The following is a 24,792-nucleotide window of genomic DNA, read 5'->3' on the forward strand; positions in this document are numbered from 1 at the left end:
AGTTTAATATTAAAAACTGAAGAACAATTTCTCCACTTACCTTCTCCGACCATTGTCACACCTATCGACATGCCTAAGAATTTGCTCTTAGTCCAGACGTGCGCATTAACACACATCTTTCTCTCTGCACATTCTGCATAAAATCCTGATACTGGAGGATGATGAGAAACCTGCTCAGCAACAAATCTGACTGTGTAACAGTCTGGTCCCACCTGGCTCAAAGCCTCCTCTGATAGAGGAGCATGATTTGCGACTGCCTGGGTGGAAGAGTTGCTAGTAGCACTGGATGCTCCCTCGCTTTTTGGCATTTTCCAAGAACAGTGAAATGTTTCTCCAATGATTGGATTGTACGGTTTCTTAGCAATGGCTCCCTTACGGCCTTCGTGAAATGAGGTAAGGTAGTACTCAACAAAACGAATCATTCTGTCCTCAGCAGTGGCTCCATTAGTGATAGCTATAAATAGGTCTGGATGAGACATAAAGTCTGCATACATTTCCAGCAGGGAACGCTTCTCTAGGATAAATGTAGGAAGGACCACCTAAAACAATAACAACAATAAAATAAATTGAAGAGAAAAATTTTAATGCAATGTAGATACTATTATTTATCTCTCTATAAACATTTCATTCTAGATGGGTATTAAAAACAAAGTCACAAAAGAAAAGTAATTTGGTCTCATTAAAAAAAATAAGCACCATCCATTTTTACATAAATTTTTTAAAAATATATTTTAAAATAGTATGCTTAAAAGGAAACAAAAGCATTCCCAAATGGAGAGAAAAAAAGAGAAAAAGAGAGGACCATGACGTGCAATAGCCATGTAATAAGAGTTTCAGAGAGAACAGGAAAAAATATGGAGGGAAAATTACCAATGAAATAATTCAAGGAAATTTCAGAGAACGGAAAAATATGAGTTATACTGAAAAGGCCCACCAACTGCCCAGAGACAATGGATAAAGAGAATCCTATACTGAGATATGTCACTGCTGTCTGGATTGGCTGAATAGCAATCATTTCACCCACAGACATGATGTGGCCACAATTTACTGCTTCACAGTTGGCTTATAAGCAGGAAGTACTGGGCAGCTCACTTCCTGGTCTACATTCCTGCTGGATGTCCGGATCTGGTCACACCAAATGCTCTAATTTTGTGAGCCTAATATTTCACAGGACTTATTCACAATTATGCCTTCTGATTTTTTAGATAGGGCTCTTCTAAGTGTTCTCAATAATTTATAAAAAGCCAGGGACCGTTTAGTTTATCTTCTGGGAGCCTTCTTCTATGAATGGCAATACAGCCCTTTCCTTACACAGCTAAGCTAGTACTAGCTATTCGCCTTTTTCTAAACTAAGTAACATTGTTATAGGGTATATATATAGATGGTAAAAATATAAAGGAAAGTAGAGGGATGATTAACACAATAGTCAAGTAAGTGGTTGCATCTAGGAAAAAGTAGAGAACTATAACCAGGAGTGGCATTCAGAGTTTCCAAGTTCTGATAATGTTCTATAAATGAATCTGAGTTGTGGGTACATGGATATTCTTTCCATCATTGTTCTTTGAAATGTTTATATGCATTCTATTTAGTCTTCTGTATAATACATTTCATAAAAAAAAAAATACAGTGTGTCCGTAAAGTCATGATGCACTTTTGACCGGTCACAGGAAAGCAACAAAAGATGATAGAAATGTGAAATCTGCACCAAATAAAAGGAAAACCCTCCCAGTTTCTGTAGGATGATGTGGCAGCATGTGCGCATGCGCAGATGATGACGTAACACCGTGTATACAGCGGAGCAGCCCACGGACATGCCAGTCAAGATGTGGACGGTACAGAGGAAAGTTCAGTGTGTTCTGTGGCTCACTAAATTCGAATTTGTGACCAAAGTGCAATGTAAATATCGGCACGTTTATAATGAAGTGCCACCACATAGGAATAACATTACTCGGTGGGATAAGCAGTTGAAGGAAACCAGCAGTTTGGTGGAGAAACCCCGTTCTGGTAGGACATCAGTCAGTGATGATTCTGTAGAGCAGCAGTTCTCAACCTGTGGGTCGCGACCCCCCACAGGTTGAGAACTGCTGCTGTAGAGGCTATAAGGGATAGCTACCTAAGGAGCCCTAAAAAATCTGTGTGTGAGCCCACATCGAACTGCACTGAATAGGTATGAAACTGGGAGAGTTTTCCTTTTATTTGGTGCAGATTTCACATTTCTATCGTCTTTCGTTGCTTTTCTGTGACCAGTCAAAAGTGCACTATGACTTTAGGAACACACCGTATATCTCAGAAAAGCAAACTTAGATATAAACTATGTATATATATGATAGATGGAAGGGAATCCCAGAAAGTGAGTTGTACTGTTAGGATGGTGAAAGTATAGGAGATTTTTTTTCCTTTTATTTTCTAAAATTTTCTGTGAGGTGTTTAATTATACTAAATTTATATTATTTAAAAAGGAACAAAATGAACAGTGGGGAAAATATACATTACTTATTCGCCACATGCAGGCTGTGCACATGGTTACCTTCTTTGTTGCTATAGTCTCAGCACTCAGCATAGTGTCTGGAATATTCACGAGCTTGATAAATATTTGTTGTATCAGTATTATTATAGATAGGAGATGAACGTGACTGCAGTTTCATCATCAGGTTCTTTAATGTTGTTCAAAAAACACCATTTAAAAAAAATGTTATGTGAATGTTTGCAATTCGTGATTGCTTAATATTAGTGATTTAACATATACATCTTTTTAATTACAAGGCACAAATGTGGGGCAACTATACTATATACAGTTACCCATGCCAACAGAGTGCTTTACCATCCAGATTACTCTCATATCACATTCTTTTCAAATGTTCTTATGTCTCATAAACTCCAACATTTTACTTACACCTTATAAACCTAAATCTACTAAGGGACAGCAAATACTATAATAATGAAACAAATCACTTACATGACTATTCATTATAACTAATTTTAGAACTAATAATCTTTTCTGAACCACTAATATAAAAGTATTTCTAGCACAGAAATGATACCCAGTTGAAATAGTAAGGTTAGATGAAAGAGGAAAGGTCATGGTTTGTTTGTTTTTTACTATTAACTTTTTTTTAAGAGAATGGGGAAGAGAAAGGAAAGGAGAGAGATGAGAAGCATCAATTCATAGTTGTATCACTTTAGTTGTTCATTGATTGCTTCTCATATGTGCCTTGACCAGAGAGCTCCAATTGAGCCAGAGAACCCTTGCTCAAGCCAGCGACCAAAATCATGTTGATGATCCCATGCTCAAGCCAGTGGCCCTGCACTCAAGCTGGTGACCTACAGGCTTTGAAGCTGGGACCTCAGCATCCCAGGTTGTCTCTCTATTCACTGCACCACCACTGGTCAGGAAATGGGTTTCTTTATTAATTCCTAAAATGTCTGCTTCATAGTAGGCCATTAATTCAAACCACTCATTTATCTTTTTATTTATTTATTTATTTTTGGCAAGAGTGAGAGAGAAAGAGGAAGAGAGACAGGCAGGAAGGGATAGAGATGAGAAGCATCAACTCGTAGCTGTGGCACTTTAGTTGTTCATTCATTGATTGCTTTTTCATATGTGCCTGAACCAAGGGGTTCCAGCTGAGCCAGTGACCCCTTGCTCAAGCCAGTGACCTTGGGTTCAAGCCAGTGAGCCCATGCTCAAGCCAGCAACATCAGGTCTTTGAAACTTGGTCCTCAGCATCCTAGGCACTCTATCCACTGCGCCACCACCTGGTCAAGTCATTTATTTATCTTTTTAAGCTTTAATTGGCTTTATTAAGTGATTCATGAATTGGGCAGCATCCCATATAGCAACCAGAAGTGCACTCCCCAACCCATTTACATTTTTTTTTTTTGTGACAGAGACAGAGAGAGAGAGACAGAGAGAGGTACAGATAGGAAGAAACAGACAGAAAGAGAGAGAGATAAGAAGCATCAATTCTTTGTTGCAGCACCTTAGTTGTTCATTGATTGTTTTCTTGTATGTGCCTTGACCGGGGGCTACAGCAGAATGAGTGACCCCTTGCTCAAGCCAGCAACCTTGGGCTCAAGCTGGTGAGCTTTGCTCAAACCAGATGAGCCTGCGCTCAAGCTGGAGACCTCAGGGTTTCGAACCTGGGTCCTCCACATCCCAGTCCGACACTCTAACCATTGCACCATCGCCTGGTCAGGCAATGGAGCCATTTTTTTAATGCCTCAGGCGAGGCCACAGAGCCATCTTCAGCACCCAAGGCTGACTCATTCGAACCAATAGAGTCATAACTGTGAGAGGGAAGAGAGAGAAAGAGAGAGAAGAGGGAGGGGTGGAGAGCAGATGGTTGCTTCTCCTATGTGCCCCGACTGGGAATCGAATCTGGGACATTCACATGCTGAGCTGACGTTCTACCACTAAGCCAACTGGCCTGGGCCAGAAGACTATAGGTCTTTCTTTAGAATAATATGCTAGCATTTTTTGAAACTAAGAAATTAATTTTTTAATGAAAATAAGAAATGTTGATCAAGAGACTAAGAAACCAAATAATAAATAATAAAAAGCCCTAATGACATTAATGATTGATTACAAATGTAGCAGGTATAACCGTGACCCAATGATCTCCATAGACAATCCTATTACTTACTCTTGTTAAGTCCATGCCCAGCTTGAGCTGTGACAAGAGATGTAGGATAACACTGCGCTGGTCTTCCACAGCTCCCAGGTCATCCTCTTTGTTGTCACAAGTATCCTCTACCTCGTCATCTGCATTTATTTCTTCAGGCTCCTTGATGCAAAACAAAAGTCTATTGTAACAAATATTTATTAATATTCATTAAGAAAAAAGAACAAATAGCAGACCTGAAGACATTTATATTGGGCCTAAATGAATCTGAAAATAGGTAATAATCTTTCTAAAAATGTATATCACTTGCTCATGGAATAGATTTCTTTCAAGGAACCCATTATCACTGACATTGAATTTTTTTAGGTTTTGCCATCTATCACACATAAAATCATATATTTTGTAAACGTAGGATTTTTCAAAAAGACTGAAAATTGTCAGTTGTGAATCTTAGGCTTTGTAGGCTCTGACTACCTGCTTGGGAATACCACTACTACCTATAATTTAATTTCAGGATATTTTGAGACTTAAATATTTGTCCTATTTTTAAGCTAAAACTATAAAAGTAAAATTTTAAAGTGTAAATGTTAAATTGAACTACTGTAATCTATATGTACTCATTCATTCTTGGAGTTGTTAGGAAGAAACTGGGGTTGAAGAAAACTGTTGGTGCAGGTATGGAAACCCTATAGGTCTTCATGCCATCTTAATGCCACAAAAAGTTCTTTGCACAGCTCTCCAATCAGTCAGTCAGTCAGTCGAACAACCCCTTAGATAACTTGAAACGTTTACTTTCATCTCAATAAGGTCTTAGCTTTAAATAACTGGCTAAGAGACTTAATTTCTTACTTATTTCTATTTAACAACAAATAATAGTTTCAAATCCCAAGATTTTATAGCACCCTATCAGCTGTCACTCTCCATGTTTACCTGGGGGTAGTGTCCCACCTCCGTCACGGTACCTCTTCTTACTACCTCTGTGCAAGACAGCTTCACAGAAATATTCTGCCTTTGGTACTGTCTTAGATTTTAAGTTATGAGGATTTTAAACAGGAAATCATTGTTCTTTTTAAAAATGTCTCTGCCTTTGATTTTTTTCTTCCCATAATCAAATCCTATCAAGCCAAACTGTTCTGGGTAGCTAAGTAAAGAAAACCAATTATAACTAGGCACAAAATCAAGAACTTAATGTTCTCTCAAAATACTCACTACAAAATAGAGAACACAGTGACGGAGTCAACGGGTAATGAATTTTTCTCCTTTTCCCTCTTCCCTCCCACCAAGGATATCTGTATCAGCTCAAATTCTGATAAATCAAATAATGGTCTAGTTCATTTCCTTGTGTTAAGACCAAAAGACAACGGTTGTTTGTACAAATCAGAATTACTTCTGTTTTTATGACCTTGATGAGAAATTCCAAGGCTTTTGCACTTCCCCCTTTCAATGGCTAGTCTGTCAGGAAGTATTTCCTGTTATCTAGTCTAAATCAGTTGCACAATACAGTTTAAGTATACTTGTGAATGTTGACTCATAAAATGGGGAAAAGTTGACCACCCCCTCTGTACATATGGATACCAAATAAAATAACTATTCATTTGAGAACTGTTGTGGGGGACACACCTAACAGGCCTTGCTTGATTAATGTGTTCTAAGCCCCTGACTAGGTACCACTGCACTGAGGCCATTACCTAGATTACTAATGCAAATATAACCTTATTGGTACTATACAAGCCAAAGTTTACTTCGCAGTTTCTCTGAATGAAAATCATTTTAAAGAAATAAAACAATCTGGTAGAAAAGCTGCTGAAAAGAACACAGTTTTTCCTGTATTTATAAAAATAGTCAAATCATTTAACAGAAAAGAAATTTTATTAACAAATACTGATTCTAAAACCTGGTGTGAATAAAAGAATTTGGAAGTTCTCTTCTCTGGTTTTTTTTTTTTTAAGATTTTATTTTTATTTATTTTAGAGAGGGGAGAGAGAGAAAGAGAGAGAGAGAAGGGAGGAGGAGCAGGAAGCATCAACTCCTGTATGTGCCTTGACCAGGCAAGCCCGGGGTTGTGAACCAGAAACCTCAGCATTCCAGGTTGACGCTTTATTCACTACGCCACCACAAGCCAGGCAGAAGTTCTCCTTCCTTTTTAAAACGCCTTTTCTTACAGGTCATCACGGCTTTTTTTTTTTTTTTTTTTTACAGAGACAGAGAGAGTCAGAGAGAGGGATAGATAGCGACAGATAGGAACAGAGAGAGATGAGAAGCATCAATCATTAGTTTTTCGTTGTGACACCTTAGTTGTTCATTGATTGCTTTCTCATATGTGCCTTGACCACGGGCCTTCAGAAGACCGAGTAACCCCTTGCTCGAGCCAGCAACCTTGGGTCCAAGCTGGTGAGCTTTGCTCAAACCAGATGAGCCCTCACTCAAGCTGGCAACCTCGGGGTCTCGAACCTGGGTGTCTTCTGCATCCCAGTCTGACGCTCTATCCACTGTGCCACCGCCTGATCAGGCTCATCATGGCTTTTTTTTTTTTTTTTCCCTGTATCTTTCCGAAGCTGGAAACAGGGAGGCAGTCAGACAGACTCCCGCATGCGCCCGACTGGGATCCACCCGGCACGCCCACCAGGGGGCGACGCTCTGCCCATCCGGGCGTCGCTCTGTCGCGACCAGAGCCACTCCAGCACCTGGGGCAGAGGCCAAGGAGCCATCCCCAGCGCCCGGGCCATCTTTTGCTCCAATGGAGCCTCGGCTGCGGGAGGGGAAGAGAGAGACAAAGCGGAAAGAGAGGGGCAGGGGTGGAGAAGCAGATGGGCGCCTCCCGTGTGCCCTGGCCAGGAATCAAACCCGGGACTTCCGCACGCCAGGCCGACGCTCTACCACTGAGCCAACCGGCCAGGGCCTCATCATGGCTTTCTTAAAGAAAATGTAAAAAAAAAAAAAAGCCCTACCAAAATTTAAATAAACATGCAAATGTATAAAATCCCTACAAACTCAACATGGTTATCAATTACAGAAGAATAAGAGCTGTTGAGTTTCTAGAAATTCAATTCGGAGATTGCCCGGCAAAGGGAAACCCCTATTTTTTGTGCTGATTTCTGAATTGAGCGTGAGAGAACCATGGGCTTTATTCTAACCTCAGTGGGATTTATTTCCTCTATCACCTGACAGTAAAATCTCTACTACTATAATATATATGTGTCTCCACCTTGCATCAACACTCATATTTCAAAGAGTTATATATGAAAACTTTTGAAATTCAGGTCTATTCTGATATGCTTCAATAAAGTTTAATGTCTTATAATGCTTTTTTAAAAAATATGCTTATTTTTTCTACTTACATTATGTGATATACTTGGTCTACTCAACATTTCAAAAAAATTAAAAACATAGCAATCCTCTCCTTCCCACCGCTGTTCCCCATCTCCAACATATGCCTCTACCCTGACCTCCAGCACACTTTGTATTCTCATTTGGAAGAATAAAGATGAACTAGAGCCTGACCAGGCGGTGGTGCAGTGGATAGAACATCAGACTGGGACGCAGAGGACCGAGGTTTGAAACCCTAAGGTCGCTGGCTTGAGCGTGAGATCATAGACATGACCCCATGGTCGCTGGCTTGAGCCCAAAGGTTGCTGGCTTGAAACCCAAGGTCGCTGGCTTGCGCAAGGGGTCACTTGCTCTGCTGGAGCCCCAAGGACAAGGCACATCTGAGAAAGCAATCAATGAACAACTAAGGCACTGCCACGAAGAAATGATGCTTCTCATCTCTCTCCCTTCCTGTCTGTCTGTCTCTCTCTCTCACTTGCAAATTACATCTCTAGTACTACTCTCTCTCCAAAGCTTTAGTTTCATTATTTTCAATTGCTTTTTATATACATTTACAATCATTTATCCTATTCTCACATAAAATCTAACTATGTTCATACCAAACCAACTCTCAAAAAGTTTTTTCTTCCTAATTTTCCTAGCTTTATGACTGCCAGGCACAATTTTATCTAGTTATTTAGGCTTTTGATACCACCCTGTGTCCAGTCAATCGCAAATTCAACTGATCTTTCACTTGAAATGCATTATTATTACCTATTCATGTATCTTCATTTCTACTTCTATAGCCTCTAATCACACTTTAATTCCAAGTCATATATACCAGTCTTCTTAAACATGTCTCATCCCTCCCCATGCTCATGACCTTATTATCTGCCACATTAAGACTAAATTTTTCTGCATGACTTTTATGTTCCCTTGAGGGTAGTTTACACTGTATTCTATGGAGCAATGCTCCAGAGATTATAATTCTACATTGAATACAGCATGAATGGTCACTGGATTTATAAAATCTAACCTTGGAATAATTTTCCATAAACAGGTGCTCTACTAAATTTATTTTATCTTCATAACAATCTAATATGGTGTTATTTTCCCTGCTTTACAGATGAGCTAAGATTAGTTAATTAATTGGCCCACATGTTAGTAAATAACAAGATGTGGATTGAAAACCATCAGGCAAGCATTTTCCACAGTAAGTATACATGCCATAGTAGCCCTGCTTATGTGTAGCCTGCTTATGGGGACACAGTAGCTCCCATCTTGAGATTCCTTCACTACTCCTCTTCTCTTCAATCTGGGCTCCTTTCAAAGCCCAATTCCAATTTCTCTTTAAAGCATTTCTTTTTATTTATTTATTCATTTTTAGAGAGGAGAGAGAGAGAGACAGAGAGGGAGAAAGAGGAGAGAGAGAGAGAAGGGGGGAGGAGCTGGAAGCATCAACTCCCATATGTGCCTTGACCAGGCAAGCCCAAGGTTTCGAACCGGCGACCTCAGTATTTCCAGGTCGACGCTTTATCCACTGTGCCACCACAGGTCAGGCGACTAAAGCATTTCTCATATACTCTATTCAGTACATCTTTCTTTGAATGCCCATATCCCAAAAGTCTAAACAATGTCACTTAAGAAGAAAAAAAATACTGCTTCATAATCTTTTTTAAGAGAGAGAGACAGGCAGACAGACAGAGAGACAGAAAGACAGGAAGGGAAAGAGATGAAAAGCATAAATTCATAGTTGTGGCACCTTAGTTGTTCATTGATTGCTTTCTCATATATGCCTTGATGGGGGGAGCTCCAACTGAGCCAGTGATACCTTGTTCAAGCCAGCAACCTTGGGTTCAAGCCAGTGACCTTGGGGCTCAAGCGAGCGACCATGGGGTCATGTCTATGATGTCATGCTCAAGTCAGGGACGCCACACTCAAGCTGGATGAGCCTGCACTCGAGCTGGAGACCTCAGTTTTTCCAGCCTGGGTCTTCTGCGTCCAGGTCAACGTCTATCCACTGTGCCACTGTCTGTCAGGCAAAATACTGTTTCATATTATCACCTCATTTTTTCAGCGCAGATGTGTTATGATTTTAAGTAAATTCTAAGTCTCTTCAATGAAAGAACTATCTCCTATTTTTGTGTCTCCTCTAATTTTTAATATTGAATTTGTCATATACCAGGTAATTTAAGAAATACTTACTAATTCATTGACTCCACAAATAACCTAGTCAAAAACTATAAAAAAAGCATTATAATACTTCTTTGCCTTTCCCCACTGCCTACTCTGCCACCATTGCCTATTTCAGTAAGACAAGGCCCTTGCCAGTTTTAGAAGTTCCTGTATCATATATTTCTTTAAAAAAGTAATTTGCTAATACACAAATAACCATAAACTGTGCATTGCTCTTAACTGAGTAATTCTACTTAGAAATATAACCTAAAGATAGAATCCAAATAAAGGGGAGAAAAAAACAGTAGACAAAATACAGTAATATAGTGCTTCTAAAATAACCAAAAATAAATGACTGAGATATTCAGTAGAAAAGCCTTTCAGTTTAAAAGTATATGGATTTCAACCTTTAAAACTTGAATTACATAGGCCAGAATAACATAGAAAAGTACTTATGAGAAATATCAAGTAACAAGAGGATAAAATAAAACTATATCTGTAATTGCTAATCACAAAAATAACAAATGTGAACTCAAAAGGCAATATATATATATACACACACACACACACACACACTGTAAATTCAATAAAACATTCTTTAGCTTTTGAGAAATGTAGAATAGCTAATACTTTATAAAAAATACTAAACCCTAAGACTGTGTACTATTTAAGCAGAATAACATTTTAAAATTTTGGTTTGGTAAAGTGCTTACTACAAAAAGCTAACAATAAACTTTTAAAGCTGTAAACATAATATTAAACATCTAGCAAATAATGTTAAATTCAGAATTGTAAGAGATACATATGCAAATAATCTTATATTAGATGAGTTATTTTCTCAAAAAAAAAATGTGCAATTTCCATTTTTAAATAAATTTTTATCAAGCAAAAATAAACCAAAACTGAAAAGGGCACATAATTTAACCTGGAAAACACAATATGTATAAGTTTCATACAACAGACTTCTCCCAAAGTCAATGCCTTTAGAGTCTGCAAGGATGCTGCTCTGGTGTTAGGTTGACTTGCTTGCCTTGACAATGAAAAGAAAACTGACTCTTTTCAGTGGTTCCTAACTTTCATACCAAAACCACATTTTCACATTACCTTACCCTTGCCAATAATCCAGATTCCGCAACACATTGTTCTTCTGAGGCCACCACTGGCTTAGTCTGCTCAGTTGCAAAAGGCTGGTCAGCTCCATTTTTATAGTGGTTTGATAAAGGTATCTTTGGTTCTAACCACTCAATTGTCGTTCCTGATGAAGCAAGAGAAAACTTTTGCTGAAACTTGCTCATAATCTGGAAAGTTCAGCAGATGTGGATTTTATAAAATAGTTTTGTTTTGAGCCTACAAGACTAAAAGCAATTCAACCTGTTACAAGACTCTGCAAGACAGCCATGTGTATCTCATTAGCATGTGCACCATGATTGGGTGTTTCACAAAAGAGCAACTGGCAACTTGAAATCAGATATCACCATTAAAAGAATCAACCCTGAATAGAACTGAATTCACTTCCTGGGGAAATCTGTGAATCATAAGGCATATTCCCATCCTAACAGTTGATTTGTTGTCCTTTCTGTAGGAACCCTACCCCTCTAATGATCACAAAGTATGCAATTGGGCTTTAGGGAATAAACAATTACAGGAGGAGCCTGGGACTGTGAAACAGCAAAATTTGCTTCAATTTGAGTTGAGAATTATTCTCAGTAGCAATTCTCTAACCAATCAATATAACCCTCTTTGATCTAATTTAAGACTTTAAGTATATGTCCATTCTTTTTTTCAATCATATAAAAAAGATCCATATACTTTTAAACTGAAGGGCTCTTCTACTGAATAAATAATAGCTGACCCAGTGGAAGACAGTAGTCACATTTACAGACCTGTCATCTTCTCAGTTAATGACTCAAATGTCTCTTATTACCCTCAACTAGTTCAACAAAGTGGATTCTATGCCTAATCAATAATGGAAAATGTTCCATTTGATTTCAGAGACTGATCTAGGTTTCACAGAAGCTTGGTTATAGAATGCCATAACAAGAAATGCTCAGTGTACCAAGCAGAAATTTTAAACAGTATAGAATCTACTCAGTCTAAACAAAACCCCAGACTTCCTCAGAGAAATAAATTACAAAGTTACCAGGCTACCAGAGCATTTTGCCTTACCATTCATTTCAGTTTCACTTGGCAGTGAGGAAACTCATAACTGGGTAAGTTCGTGGAGCCGCTTTGAAAACTTCAAAGAAATGAGAATACTTTGTTCCTACCTTAAAATGTTTATTTTTAATATCATATCTAGATTCCTTTACCTCTAAAAATAAAATACATACAAACAATAAATTTAAGAGCTCTATTTTAAGAGATCACTCAATGATTAGAAACCATAACAAAACTCTTTATCAAACCAATCATTTGGTCTCAGGACCATATGGGACTAAACACTAATTTGAAATTAGATTTCATTTCTTATGTCATAATAACATTTGAATGGAAAGCTAATTCAGTTTTTCTTTCTAATTATATATGAGAATAAATTTCTACAGACCTAATTTGGAAAAAATGGCAATTTACAGTGAGAAATACCAATACTAGTTAAGTACTCCCCCAAATTACCAGAAATCTGTGCTCCAGAAACACAGTGATATGAGAGAACGTTTTTTACTTCACATTTCTATAAAGCTTACGTTTCACTTTTTTAAATTAAAAAAGTAAATTTATATTCTGCATCCTTCATTAATCATGAAGCAATATTTAAAAATAAGACTATATTAATTTAAACTACAAAATAAAATTTCTATGAATTTTTAAAACTATACAGATTTAATTAACCAAGTATTTGTTTAGCATCTAGTTTCTACCATTATCCTACTATTTGATGTACTTTAAAAATATTAAATAGCATAAACTAGAAACAAACTGTTTTATTTAACTGGCAAAATTACTATCAAACTAGAATTAAACCTGCCTGACCAGGCAGTGGTGCAGTCAATAGAGCATTGGACTGGGATGCAGAGGACCCAGGTTCGAGACCCCGAGGTTGCCAGCTTGAGTGCGGGCTCATCTGGCTTGAGCAAAAAGCTCACCAGCTTGGACCTAAGGTCGCTGAGCAAGGGGTCACTTGGTCTGCCGAAGGCCCACGGTCAAGGCACATATGAAAAAGCAATCAATGAACAACTAAGGTGTCGCAACAAGAAACTGATGATTGATGCTTCTCATCTCTCTCTGTTCCTGTCTATCTGTCCCTATCTATCCCTCTCTCTCTGTCGCTGTAAAAAAACATAAAACAAAAAAAAACCCAATTAAGTGAAACAAACAAAAAACTAATAATAAAAACAGATAAAACTGGTAGGGAGTATACTAATATATTCAGAGCAGAAGTTTCTGGTTGATAAAACAATGCATAATTTTTGTTTTGTCTTTCAATTGTATAGTAGTTTTTAAGTTTTTTATAATGTGTTGCTCTATAATAGGATTTTTCCTAATAGGATTCTCAGAAGTCCTATAATAGGTGGACTTCTGAGAATTCCAGCAAGGCAGCAGTTCGTGTTCACAACTTACAATTTAGGCTCTTCTATCCCTTTAGAATGCCCTCTTCCTAAAATCTCCTACCCATAAGCTAACTGGTTTGTGTAGCTTTTCTCTGCCTTTCCCATACCTTTTTCTATCAGAAGTAATAGTCGCTTTACATATTCTCCCACAGTACTTTGCTCCCATTTAAGTGGCACTTTATATATTATATTTAAGTATTTACATGTTGTCCCCAAGTACACTATGAGTTCCTTAAGGGAAATATTCATAGTTTATTGGCCTCTGTAATACTGCCTGGACTTACACCCACAATTGTCATTAAAAATAAGTTGTGCCTGACCAGGTGGTGGCGCAGTGTATAGAGCGTTGGACTGGGATGCAGAGGACCCACATTTGAGACCCTGAAGTTGCTAGCTTGAGTGTGGGCTCATCTGGTTTGAACAAAAAGCTCACCAGAGGCCCTGGCCAGTTGGCTCAGTGGTAGAGCGTCGGCCTGTTGTGCGGAAGTTCCGGGTGCGATTCCCAGCCAGGGCACACAGGAGAGGTGCCCATCTGCTTCTCCACTCCTCCCCCTCTCCTTCCTCTCCGTCTCTCTCTTCCCTTCCTGCAGCAAGACTCCATTGGAGCCAAGATGGCCCGGGTGCTGGGGACGGCTCCATGTCCTCTGCCCCAGGCGCTAGAGTGGCTCTGGTCACAACAGAGCGATGCCCCGGATGGACAGAGCATCGCCCCCTGGTGGGCGTGCCGGGTGGATCCCAGTTGGGTGCATGCGGGAGTCTGACTGCCTCCCCGTTTCCAGCTTAAAAAAAAAAAAAAAAAAAAGCTCACCAGCTTGGACCCAAGGTCAGGGGCTCGAGCAAGGGGTTACGCGGTCTGCTGAAGGCCCGCGGTCAAGGCACATATGAGAAAACAATCAATGAACAACTAAGGTGTCGCAACGAAAAACTGATGATTGATGCTTCTCATCTCTCTCCATTCCTGTCTGTCTGTCCCTGTCTATCCCTCTCTCTGTCCCTGTAAAAAAATAAAAAAAATAATAAGTTGTTAGGCCTGACCTGTGGCGGTGCAATGCGTAAAGCATTCGACCTAGAATGCTAAGGTCACTGAAACCCTGGGCTTGCCTGGTCAATGCACATATGGAAGTAATTACTATGAGTTGATGCTTCCGGCTCCTCTCCACCCCCCTTTCTCTCTGTCTCTCTCCTTTCTCTAAAAATCAATAAATTTTTAAAAAAAACTTTTAAAAAATAATACGTTAGTTTGAAACACTAAATTTTAGTCACATGTAAGGATGGGATACATACTATATTTGTATCAAGATCTGACTATGGTAAACTTTTACTGAGCAGAGACTCAATCTTTCTAAAATACCTTTCTGTCACAAGTAAGGGGAGTACCTTGGATAAGAGAACAATGAGTGGCTGTGAAATACTAAGTTATTTTTAATACAACGTGGTGGGGGATTGCAGAGATGTTGTTAAAGGGCACAAACTCAAAACTAGAAGATGAAGACATCCCAGAGACTTAATGTATGGCATAACAATCATAGTCAGAAATACTGTATTATCTACATCAAAGTTATTAAGAAACTAGATCCTAAATGTCCTCACCACAAGAAGAAATGATAATTATGTGACATGACTGAGGTGTTAGCTAATGCTTTAGAGGTAATCATATAAATGTATCTATGTTGCAATATATATGTATCAAATCAACAGGTACTGTATACCTTAAACTCAATGTTACATGTCAATTACAGCTCAACAAAAAAGCCTAATGTGATGAGTTAATTCATCTCATTTAGTAGAAAAACTCACTTTTTATTCTTCCATGCAGAACATTCTTTCCCCCAATAAATTAATTTCAATAAACAGGTGCTCTCAAATACTAGATGTATAGTGTGCCTTATTTCTTAAATTGAAAGGTGAGTTACAGACTTTACTATATATCTCAATACAGAAACAATGAATAGTGGACTGAACCAAAGCTCAAGAAATGATCCCAGCATTTCCACTTTGGTCAACCAAAGACTGATAGAACCAACTTTAACAGAAATACAAGAGATGTGGGTTTTGAGTTGTTTTTTCTTTAACTTTTTTTTTAATAATGTAATTTATATGAAATCATTTGAAACTGTTTGCAGTGATCATGTAGGTTAAGTCTGTGAACACAGGTCACACTCTTCACTCCAAGGTATATATATCACAGAGGAAAATGAAAAACGGGATATTCAATCAGAGACCTTTAGCAACTTAAAACTGTCTCAGTTTTCCTTATCTATAAAAAAAGGGACTAACATTTAACTTTCCACAGACCATGAAGACTAATGATACCTTACCTTTATATTATCTACTTTAATTAAATTACGTTAAAATATTACTCATTAAAAAACATGTATGGCATCTCTTGTGCAGCAAACACTGTTAGGTGGGAAGTTCACTGAGTTCAGGTTTTGATATGTTGAGTTTGAGGTCTCTAACGAGATACTCAACGATTTTAGATATTAGACCCAAAATCATTTTAGATTGTAAAAAGGGCACAATAAAAAAAAGACTTCTTATAATAATCATTAAAAGAGGTTCATTCGTTCTCTATGTTCTTGTTTGTTTTTCTTTTTTCTTTTTCTTTTTTTACAGTGACAGAGAGTCAGAGAGAGGGATAGGCAGGGACAGACAGACAGGAATGAAGAGAGATGAGAAGCATCAATCATCAGTTTTTCATTGTGACACCTTAGTTGTTCATTGATTGCTTTCTCATATGTGCCCTGACCATGGAGATGCAGCAGACCGAGTAACCCCTTGCTCAAGCCAGCAACCTTGGTTCCAAGCTGGTGAGCTTTTTGCTCAAACCAGATGAGCCTGCGCTCAAGCTGGCGACCTCAGGGTCTTGAACCTGGGTCCTCCGCATCCTAGACCTATGCTCTGTCCACTGTGCCACTGCCTGATCAGGCTTATTTGTTTTCCAATTAAGATTTTCTAAAATTATCCCAACAAAAGCAGTCCTTTCCAGGTTTTGGCCATAATGTTAAGTCCTACCTTTAATCTGTAACTCACCTGAAGGCAATGAGCCCTTCTGGTGTGATGCATGCTGCAACTGGAGAATATGAAAGCAATCATTCAAGCAGTTCATAGTTGCCATGGAAGTAGCTTTGAGCATTAAGAGATCCTGGTCCAAGGAGCTGATATGGCCAGAAGTAGGAAGGCATTCAATTCGTCTGATTAAGTCTCTTTGTTGTCCTTCAGCATGAGACATCATCTAAGGAAAACAACAGTTCTGTGTGTCCCTCTCACGATTTCTACATATACTACAGATACAGTTGCCATTTTAATGACTATATTCAGCTTTTAAACAACTTTTAAGATATAGGCTTAAAAGTCTATTTTAACTGTTTGGCTAGTCTCAATTAATGAGCATTTAATAGTACTTATCAACTGAGCAAAAGACGGCGACCTCTGACAGCTGCACTTTTTCTTTGGCAGCAACAAAGCTCTAAAGCCCTGACAAACCTTTTATTAGCAGCATAAATTTATACAAATCTTCAAAAGAACATTCCATTCCAGATCATCTTTAATAGCACTATTAAATATTCCATTCCAAAGTAAAAATAATTCCCAATCTGGGCTCTCAACCATTCTTTCCTCAACACATCTGTTCAGGTTCAATGTGAACCTACATTAACAATATGATGGTTTATCTTCTTCTTATTTCCTAATCTAATTTTTTGGTCCCGTTAGCCTGATTTTGGAGCAAGTACTGAACATAAGCTTTTCAGGTTAAAAGAGTTTAATACATTCTGCTTTGATTAGGAGCTGTAGACAGGAGAAGGTGTGTAAGCTCCTCTGACTAAATCAGTAACCAGGGAAGAATAATGAGCCTACTTACATTATCTCAGGGCAAACCATGGGGGACAGTCATATATACATATGACCTATATACGAGGGTGGGCAAAGCAGTTGTAGCACATCAAGAAACAAAGTGAAGACAATAAAGAACTCTGTGCTAAAGTGTACTTGAATAGCAAGGAGACTACAAGAATGTGTAAATAATGAAGGCTGGTCATTTGAGCACTTATGAGATTGTACCTAAGCGCACTGTGCTATTGTGACATTCCTTTGAGTTAATAAAGCTATAGTAATAATCATGATCTGCATGTCTTTATCCACACGAACAACTGTAAACCTACTCTTATCCAAGCCCATATATATATGGCCTATTGTTGTTGTTGTTTTATTGACTTTTACTGAGAGAGAGAGAGAGAGAGAGAGAAGGGGAGAAGTGGGGAGTACCAACTCGTAGTAGTTGCTTCCTGTATGTGCCTTGACCCGGCAAGCCCAGGGTTTTGAGCAGATGACCTCAGCGTTCCAGGTCCATGGCGTTCCACTGCGCCACCACAGGTCAGGCCTGGCCTATTCAGTTTTAACACTAAAGAATCAATAATATAAAATAACAGTGCCTGTTCTTTATAAATTCTGGTAAAAATTCTTCTCAAGGGGTTTCAAAGCAGTGTTACTCTTTCCAGACTATCTGACACCAGAGACCATGATGACCCAACCTTATCTCCCTTACACATTCCTCTGTTTAATGTAAAACCATTAAATCATCACTGAAGTGTACATACTCTAACTGAAACTTTTATAGCATCAGATGTAGTTCCTATTTATTCCTCTACCTGTGTAAGTACCCTCATCCCCACTTTTCCAAAGTTAGAGCACTGTTTTAAGGCTTCTTGAAGGTCTCCCTTCAGGCCACAGTCCTCAGATAAGCCCAAATAAAATTCTTTCTAGTATCCTCAGAAATTCAGGTTCTTTTCATTGACAAAGCCCTGTCCACTTTTTTGAACAAAGCCAATGGAATAACAATGATAGATAAGCAACCCAATTTTTAAAAATGAAAGTAAATTTACTGTGCTTAATTATCTTCAATTGTGAGAAGATTCTTAGATTATCATCCTTCATATACTATTTTTTTACAGAGACAGAGAGAGTCACAGAGGGACAGACAGACAGAAACGGATAGAGATGAAAAGCATCAATTCTTTATTGCATCACCTCAGTTGTTCACTGATTGCTTTCTCATATGTGCCTTGACTGGGGGAGGGGGACTATACAGCAGAGGGAGTAACCCATTGCTCAAGTCAGCAACCTTTGGGCTCAAGCTAGTGACCACGGGGTTGTCTATGATCCCACATTCAAGCCAGTGACCCCATGCTCTAGCTAGTGAGCCTGCACTCAAGCCTGAGACCTTGGGGTTTCAAATCTGGGTCCCCCACTTCTCAGTCCTATGCTCTGTCCACTGCGCCACCGCCTAGTCAGGCCCTTCATATACTATTTTAATTCCATAAAAACTTTATAATGGAGAGATACTTTTAACTTTTAGAGGCACTGCTCTAGATAATTTTTAATATAGTACTTCAGAGGGCTAGTGAAACAGATGCAAAATGACCCTACCAAACAAATCAGATGTGTCACAAATAAAATAGCCCCTGAAAAAATATATTATAGTATTGGATCAAACATTCACCCTTACCAGAAAAAAAATTTTTTTTAATGACAGGGTGGGTATAAAAGTATCTATACACATGCATGTATATGTGTGTTTTGTATGTGTATAATGGTTTTGTACATAAATTTTGAAACAAACATCCAATAATCCAAACTTATGAATAAGTATAATCACTTTGGAAAACAGTTGGCAATATCTACTAGAATTAAGTTTATAGAGCTAAATAAATGCAATCCTTTGTCAAACAATTACTTTTTTTTAACTTTTTTTTAATTTATTGTGTTTGTATAGATTCAAGTGTCCCACTGAATATATCTCCCCCTCCATCAAATAATTACTTTTAAATATGTATGCAACCGATAGATACGTGTATATATGTTCATCAACTCAAGTGTCCATCAACACTGGAACAGATAAATAAAATTAAGATATATTCATACAATAAATACTGTACAGCAATGGAAAGAACTGCTACTGCTACACTCAATACCATGAATCTCAAACTTAATGTTGACTGAAAAGAAGCCATACTCAAAGGAGTACACATTATTTAATTCCAGTTTAGAAATTTCAGGAATAGGTAAAATAAATCTATGGTGTTAGAAATCAGGATAGTAAGTAAGGGTACAGTGATGGAGAGGCATGAGAGGATCTTCTAAGGTGTTAGCAATATTTAATTTCTTAATACAAGATATGACTAAATGGAAATTACATCAAGATTGCACACTTATAGTTTGTGTACTTTTCTATAACATAAACTAATAAAAGTTTATAAAGAAAAAAATCATAAGTAGGATATTCACAACATAAATAATCAGCTATCACAATAGAACACCTAAGAGAAAAAAAATGTTGCCTGGGGGATGACGTCAGAGTAATGGCGGAGTAGGAAGCGATACCGATAAATCTCCCCCAAAACTCAACAAGATCTTCAACCAGAAACAGAAAAACCTATACTTGGAGCTTCCAGATTCTTCGCAATACACCCAAAGGTATGATTGAGTGAAAAATTGGCTAAATATATAACCAAACCCCGAAGGAAATAGGGAGTAAGAAATGCTCCGCCTTCCTCACTAACCTAAACAGGGCGGCTTTCTCTGGTAACTGTGAATATAGAAACTGAGGCGGGCAAAGGGGGTGAATAGATCCAGGCCGCCGCAGCAAAAACGGCCGAACCAGGCTGTGGCTCAGAGATCCAAGCCGAGGAAAATCTGATCCTGTGGCAACCCGGGCAATACAAGCTAACACTCGCGCCAAACCCAAACAAAGAAAGACAAGCGGAGCGGCCATTTTACCCGGTCTCCTGGTCGGTGCGCAGTTAGTGGGAGAGAGATTTCTTCCTAAGCCGCGGAAGTGGGTGCCCGTGTTGCCCCACGGAGAGGCAGGGTCAGAGGCCTTTCTGTGGGCTGAGGGCAGAGTCTCTGGGCAGCCCCAGCACCCTGGGAAAGCCACGCACGGGAGGGAGTGAGAACTAATCCCAACGGTGGAGATTTTCCGTGCTGGAGGCTGTTTCACTCAGAGGGAACCACGGCCGGCCTCATATCCTGGTTTGCGCGCGCAGATAAGGAGTGAGCGATTCCTCCGAGTGCCTCGGCAGTGCGCGCCCGTGTTATCGCACAGAGGGGCAGAGTCAGGGGCCTTTGTGTGGGCCAAAGCGGAATCTCGGGCCGCCCCAGCGCCTTGCAAAAGCCGCACACGGGGACGGAGCGAGACTCAATTCCAACGCTGCAACTTTTCCCTGCGGTTGGGGGTTTCACTCAGAGCGTGAGACTGCTGACTGGATATCCTGGTTGCAGACAGTGAGTGAGAGTTTCCTCCAAGCGCCCCGGAAGTGGGCGCCCGCTTGTGTTACCGGATAGAGTGGCAGAGCCAGAGGTCTTCGAGTGGGCGGAAAGCCCGCCTGATTATGCTAGCAGCTCTGACTGACTGAGCCTTACCCAGAGCCCTGTGCTGAGTGGAAATAGAGTGGGGAGTTGCCAGCAATTTGAGCCTCTTACTATCCAGGCAGAGGCAGCAGCAACCCCATACCTGGACTATCAGGCTACTAATTGAGGAAGGAAAGACTAGGAGAAAGGCTCCAGGAACACGGACTCTCTCACTGTCAGAGCCTATAAATGCTAATGAGCCTCGACTCCCAACGAGAATAAAGCACAGTACATGACATTGCCATAGAGACTTATCAACTGCAAACCTCTACCTGAGCGTGCCAAAGGGGCAGAACCCGGGGTACAGAGCCACCGACCAGGAAGAGGGAGAGAAAAGAAAAAGCAAGAAGATAACCTCTCAAAATCAAGAATAATCTGCAGACTTTATAACCTATCCCATTTTATTATATTTGTTCGTTTGTTTCTCTTATCTTCATTCTTGAGACTTTTTTTTCCTCCTCCAATTTGGCCGATTAACTCTCTACCGGTCTTACTCTCTCCTCTCCTTGAACTACACTACCCATAAGTGTTACATCTCCCATTATCATTTCTCTTCTCTTCCTTTCTCTCTATGAGGGTTGCACTCCAAAACCCTTAACTCTCTCTCTCTCTCTCCTTTCTTTTTTCTTCTTTTAGTGGTTCCCTCTTTTTTTCTCTCTCTCTCTTTCTTTTCTCCCTCTATATTAGTATCTTCCTTTCTCCTTTACATCTCCTCTCATTCAAACCTCAATAACAAACAAATTATCTTATCTGGGACTCAAACCTATGTTTGTGGCATTTTGGGGGGTTTTTACTTCACCTTTTTAACTCACTAGCAGTGCTCCCATCCCTGGCTCTCCATATTATCTAGTTCTTGTTCCACTAAATACAATAGTAAGTTTTTAATTTGTCCCCCCATTTTTCCATTTTCCTCTTATTCCTCTCATCATAACTCTTAGAAAACCAACACCTAAAAGCAAATCATTTTATTCTTGACCCAAATTTTTTCCTTATTTGCTTTTTGTGGGTCCATACGCTCTTTTTTTTTTCTTTTTTTTTTTTTTTTCTTTCTCTCTTTTTTGCCCCTTTATTACTTTTCCCCAATTCAGGCCCTCCATCACAGGCATTGTTTGTTATAACTCACAGTCCACCACAAGATATTCTCAAGAAAGAGGGGAGAGGAGAGGAGAGGAAAAAAAGAGGGGGGGAATAATTTCCTTTTTTAAAAAAATTTTTATTTTATTTTATTTTTCTTTATTTCATTATTAATTTTTTTTAAAAAAAACAACTCTTTTCGATTTGTTATTTTTTTATTTTTTTTAACTTTTTATTCTTTATTAAATCTCATTAATACTATCAACAAAACCACCCTCAGATGCCATTAAGGAAGAGAAAATCGAATATCATGGATACAAAAGAAAGAGAGGTAACACAGCTAGATGAGGAAAAATCTATGGAGAAAAAATTTAATATATTGGAAACCTTGGAGCTAAATGACAGAGAATTCAAGATAGAAATCCTAAAAATCCTCCGAGATATACAAGAAAACACAGAAAGGCAATATAGGGAGCTCAGAAAACAACTCCATGAACACAAAGAATATATGTCCAAGGAAATTGAAACTATAAAAACAAATCAAACAGAGATGAAAAACTCAATTCACGAGCTGAAAAACGAAGTAACAAGCTTAGCTAATAGAACAGGTCAGATAGAAGAGAGGATTAGTGAAATAGAAGACAAGCAACTTGAGGCACAACAGAGAGAAGAAGAAAGAGACTCAAAAATTAAAAAAAATGAGATAGCCCTACAAGAATTATCTGACTCCATCAAAAAGAATAACATAAGAATAATAGGTATATCAGAGGGAGAAGAGAGAGAAAATGGAATGGAGAACATACTTAAACAAATAATTGATGAGAACTTCCCAAGCCTGTGGAAAGAACTAAAGCCTCAAGTTCAAGAAGCAAACAGAACTCCAAGTTTTCTTAACCCCAACAAACCTACTCCAAGGCATATCATAATGAAATTGACACAAACCAACAGCAAAGAAAAAATTCTCAAGGCAGCCAGGGAAAAGAAGAATACAACATATAAAGGAAGGCCCATTAGATTATCATCAGATTTCTCAGCAGAAACTCTACAAGCTAGAAGAGAGTGGACCCCAATATTTAAAGTCCTGAAAGAGAGGAACTTTCAGCCACGAATACTATACCCATCAAAGCTATCCTTCAAATACGAAGGAGAAATAAAAACATTCACAGATACAGAAAAGATGAGGGAATTTATCATCAGAAAACCCCCACTCCAGGAATTACTAAAGGGGGTTCTCCAATCAGATACAAAGAACAAAAAAAAACAGAGCCACAAGTAAAAGCTCCAAGAAGAACACAATAAAACCAAATTTAAACTGTGACAACAACAAAAAGAAAGAGGGGGAGAAGACGGAGATTAACAGTAGCAAAGGACGATGGAGTGCAAAAGTACTCACAAAATAGTTCACTACAATGAACAGGGTAGGGACCCTTTTCATTACTCAAAGGTAACCACCATTGAAAAAACCACCACAGAAGCACATGATATAAAAAAGATAGCAACAGAGGAAAGATGTATGGAATACAACCAAATAAAAACAAAAGATAGAAAAACAAAAGAGAAGGATCAAACAAGACACAAAACTAACAGAAAGCAAGATATAAAATGGCAATAGGGAACTCACAAGTATCAATAATTACACTAAATGTAAATGGATTAAACTCACCAATAAAAAGGCACAGAGTAGCAGAATGGATTAAAAAAGAAAATCCAACTGTATGCTGCCTACAGGAAACTCATCTAAGTAACAAGGATAAAAACAAATTCAAAGTGAAAGGCTGGAAAACAATACTCCAAGCAAATAACATCCAAAAAAAAGCAGGTGTAGCAATACTCATATCGGATAATGCTGACTACAAGACAGGAAAAGTACTTAGAGACAAAAATGGCCATTTCATAATGGCTAAGGGGACACTGAATCAAGAAGACATAACAATTCTTAATATATATGCACCAAACCAAGGAGCACCAAAATATATAAGACAGCTACTTATTGATCTTAAAACAAAAACTGACAAAAATACAATCATACTTGGAGACCTCAATACACCGCTGACGGCTCTAGATCGGTCATCCAAACAGAGAATCAACAAAGACATAGTGACCTTAAACAAAACACTAGAGCACCTGGATATGATAGACATCTACAGGACATTTCATCCCAAAGTGACTGAGTATACATTTTTCTCCAGTGTACATGGATCATTCTCAAGAATTGACCATATGTTGGGCCACAAAAACAATATCAGCAAATTCAGAAAAATTGAAGTTGTACCAAGCATATTTTCTGATCATAAAGCCTTGAAACTAGAATTCAACTGCAAAAAAGAGGAAAAAAATCCCACAAAAATGTGGAAACTAAACAACATACTTTTAAAAAATGAATGGGTCAAAGAAGAAATAAGTGCAGAGATCAAAAGATATATACAGACTAATGAAAATGACAATACGACATATCAGAATCTATGGGATGCAGCAAAAGCAGTGATAAGAGGGAAGTTCATATCGCTTCAGGCATATATGAACAAACAAGAGAGAGCCCAAGTGAACCACTTAACTTCCCACCTTAAGGAACTAGAAAAAGAAGAACAAAGACAACCCAAAACCAGCCGAAGAAAGGAGATAATAAAAATCAGAGCAGAAATAAATGAATTAGAGAACAG

At 38.6% G+C, this 24,792-nt stretch overlaps 1 protein-coding gene and 1 non-coding gene across 4 annotated transcripts in view; one reads left to right on the forward strand and one right to left on the reverse strand.

Annotated features, from left to right (window-relative positions):
- The window catches only part of OSBPL11 (oxysterol binding protein like 11), a 105,525-nt gene that overhangs the window by 31,096 nt on the left and 49,637 nt on the right, over nucleotides 1-24,792 (reverse strand). For all 3 annotated transcript variants that reach the window (XM_066240653.1, XM_066240654.1, XM_066240655.1), the window contains 4 exons: nucleotides 16,685-16,886; nucleotides 11,213-11,358; nucleotides 4,644-4,784; nucleotides 41-539 (listed from right to left, as the gene is read on the reverse strand). In XM_066240653.1, the coding sequence (XP_066096750.1) occupies nucleotides 41-539; nucleotides 4,644-4,784; nucleotides 11,213-11,358; nucleotides 16,685-16,886 (988 nt within the window). The remainder of the gene's footprint in view (nucleotides 1-40; nucleotides 540-4,643; nucleotides 4,785-11,212; nucleotides 11,359-16,684; nucleotides 16,887-24,792) is intronic.
- TRNAN-GUU (transfer RNA asparagine (anticodon GUU)) lies at nucleotides 14,090-14,165 on the forward strand. The gene has a single exon. It is a non-coding gene; the product is annotated as a tRNA-Asn (tRNA).

This window comes from Saccopteryx bilineata, chromosome 8 (genome assembly GCF_036850765.1).
Source record: "Saccopteryx bilineata isolate mSacBil1 chromosome 8, mSacBil1_pri_phased_curated, whole genome shotgun sequence".
In the NCBI taxonomy this organism is placed as follows: domain Eukaryota; kingdom Metazoa; phylum Chordata; class Mammalia; order Chiroptera; family Emballonuridae; genus Saccopteryx; species Saccopteryx bilineata.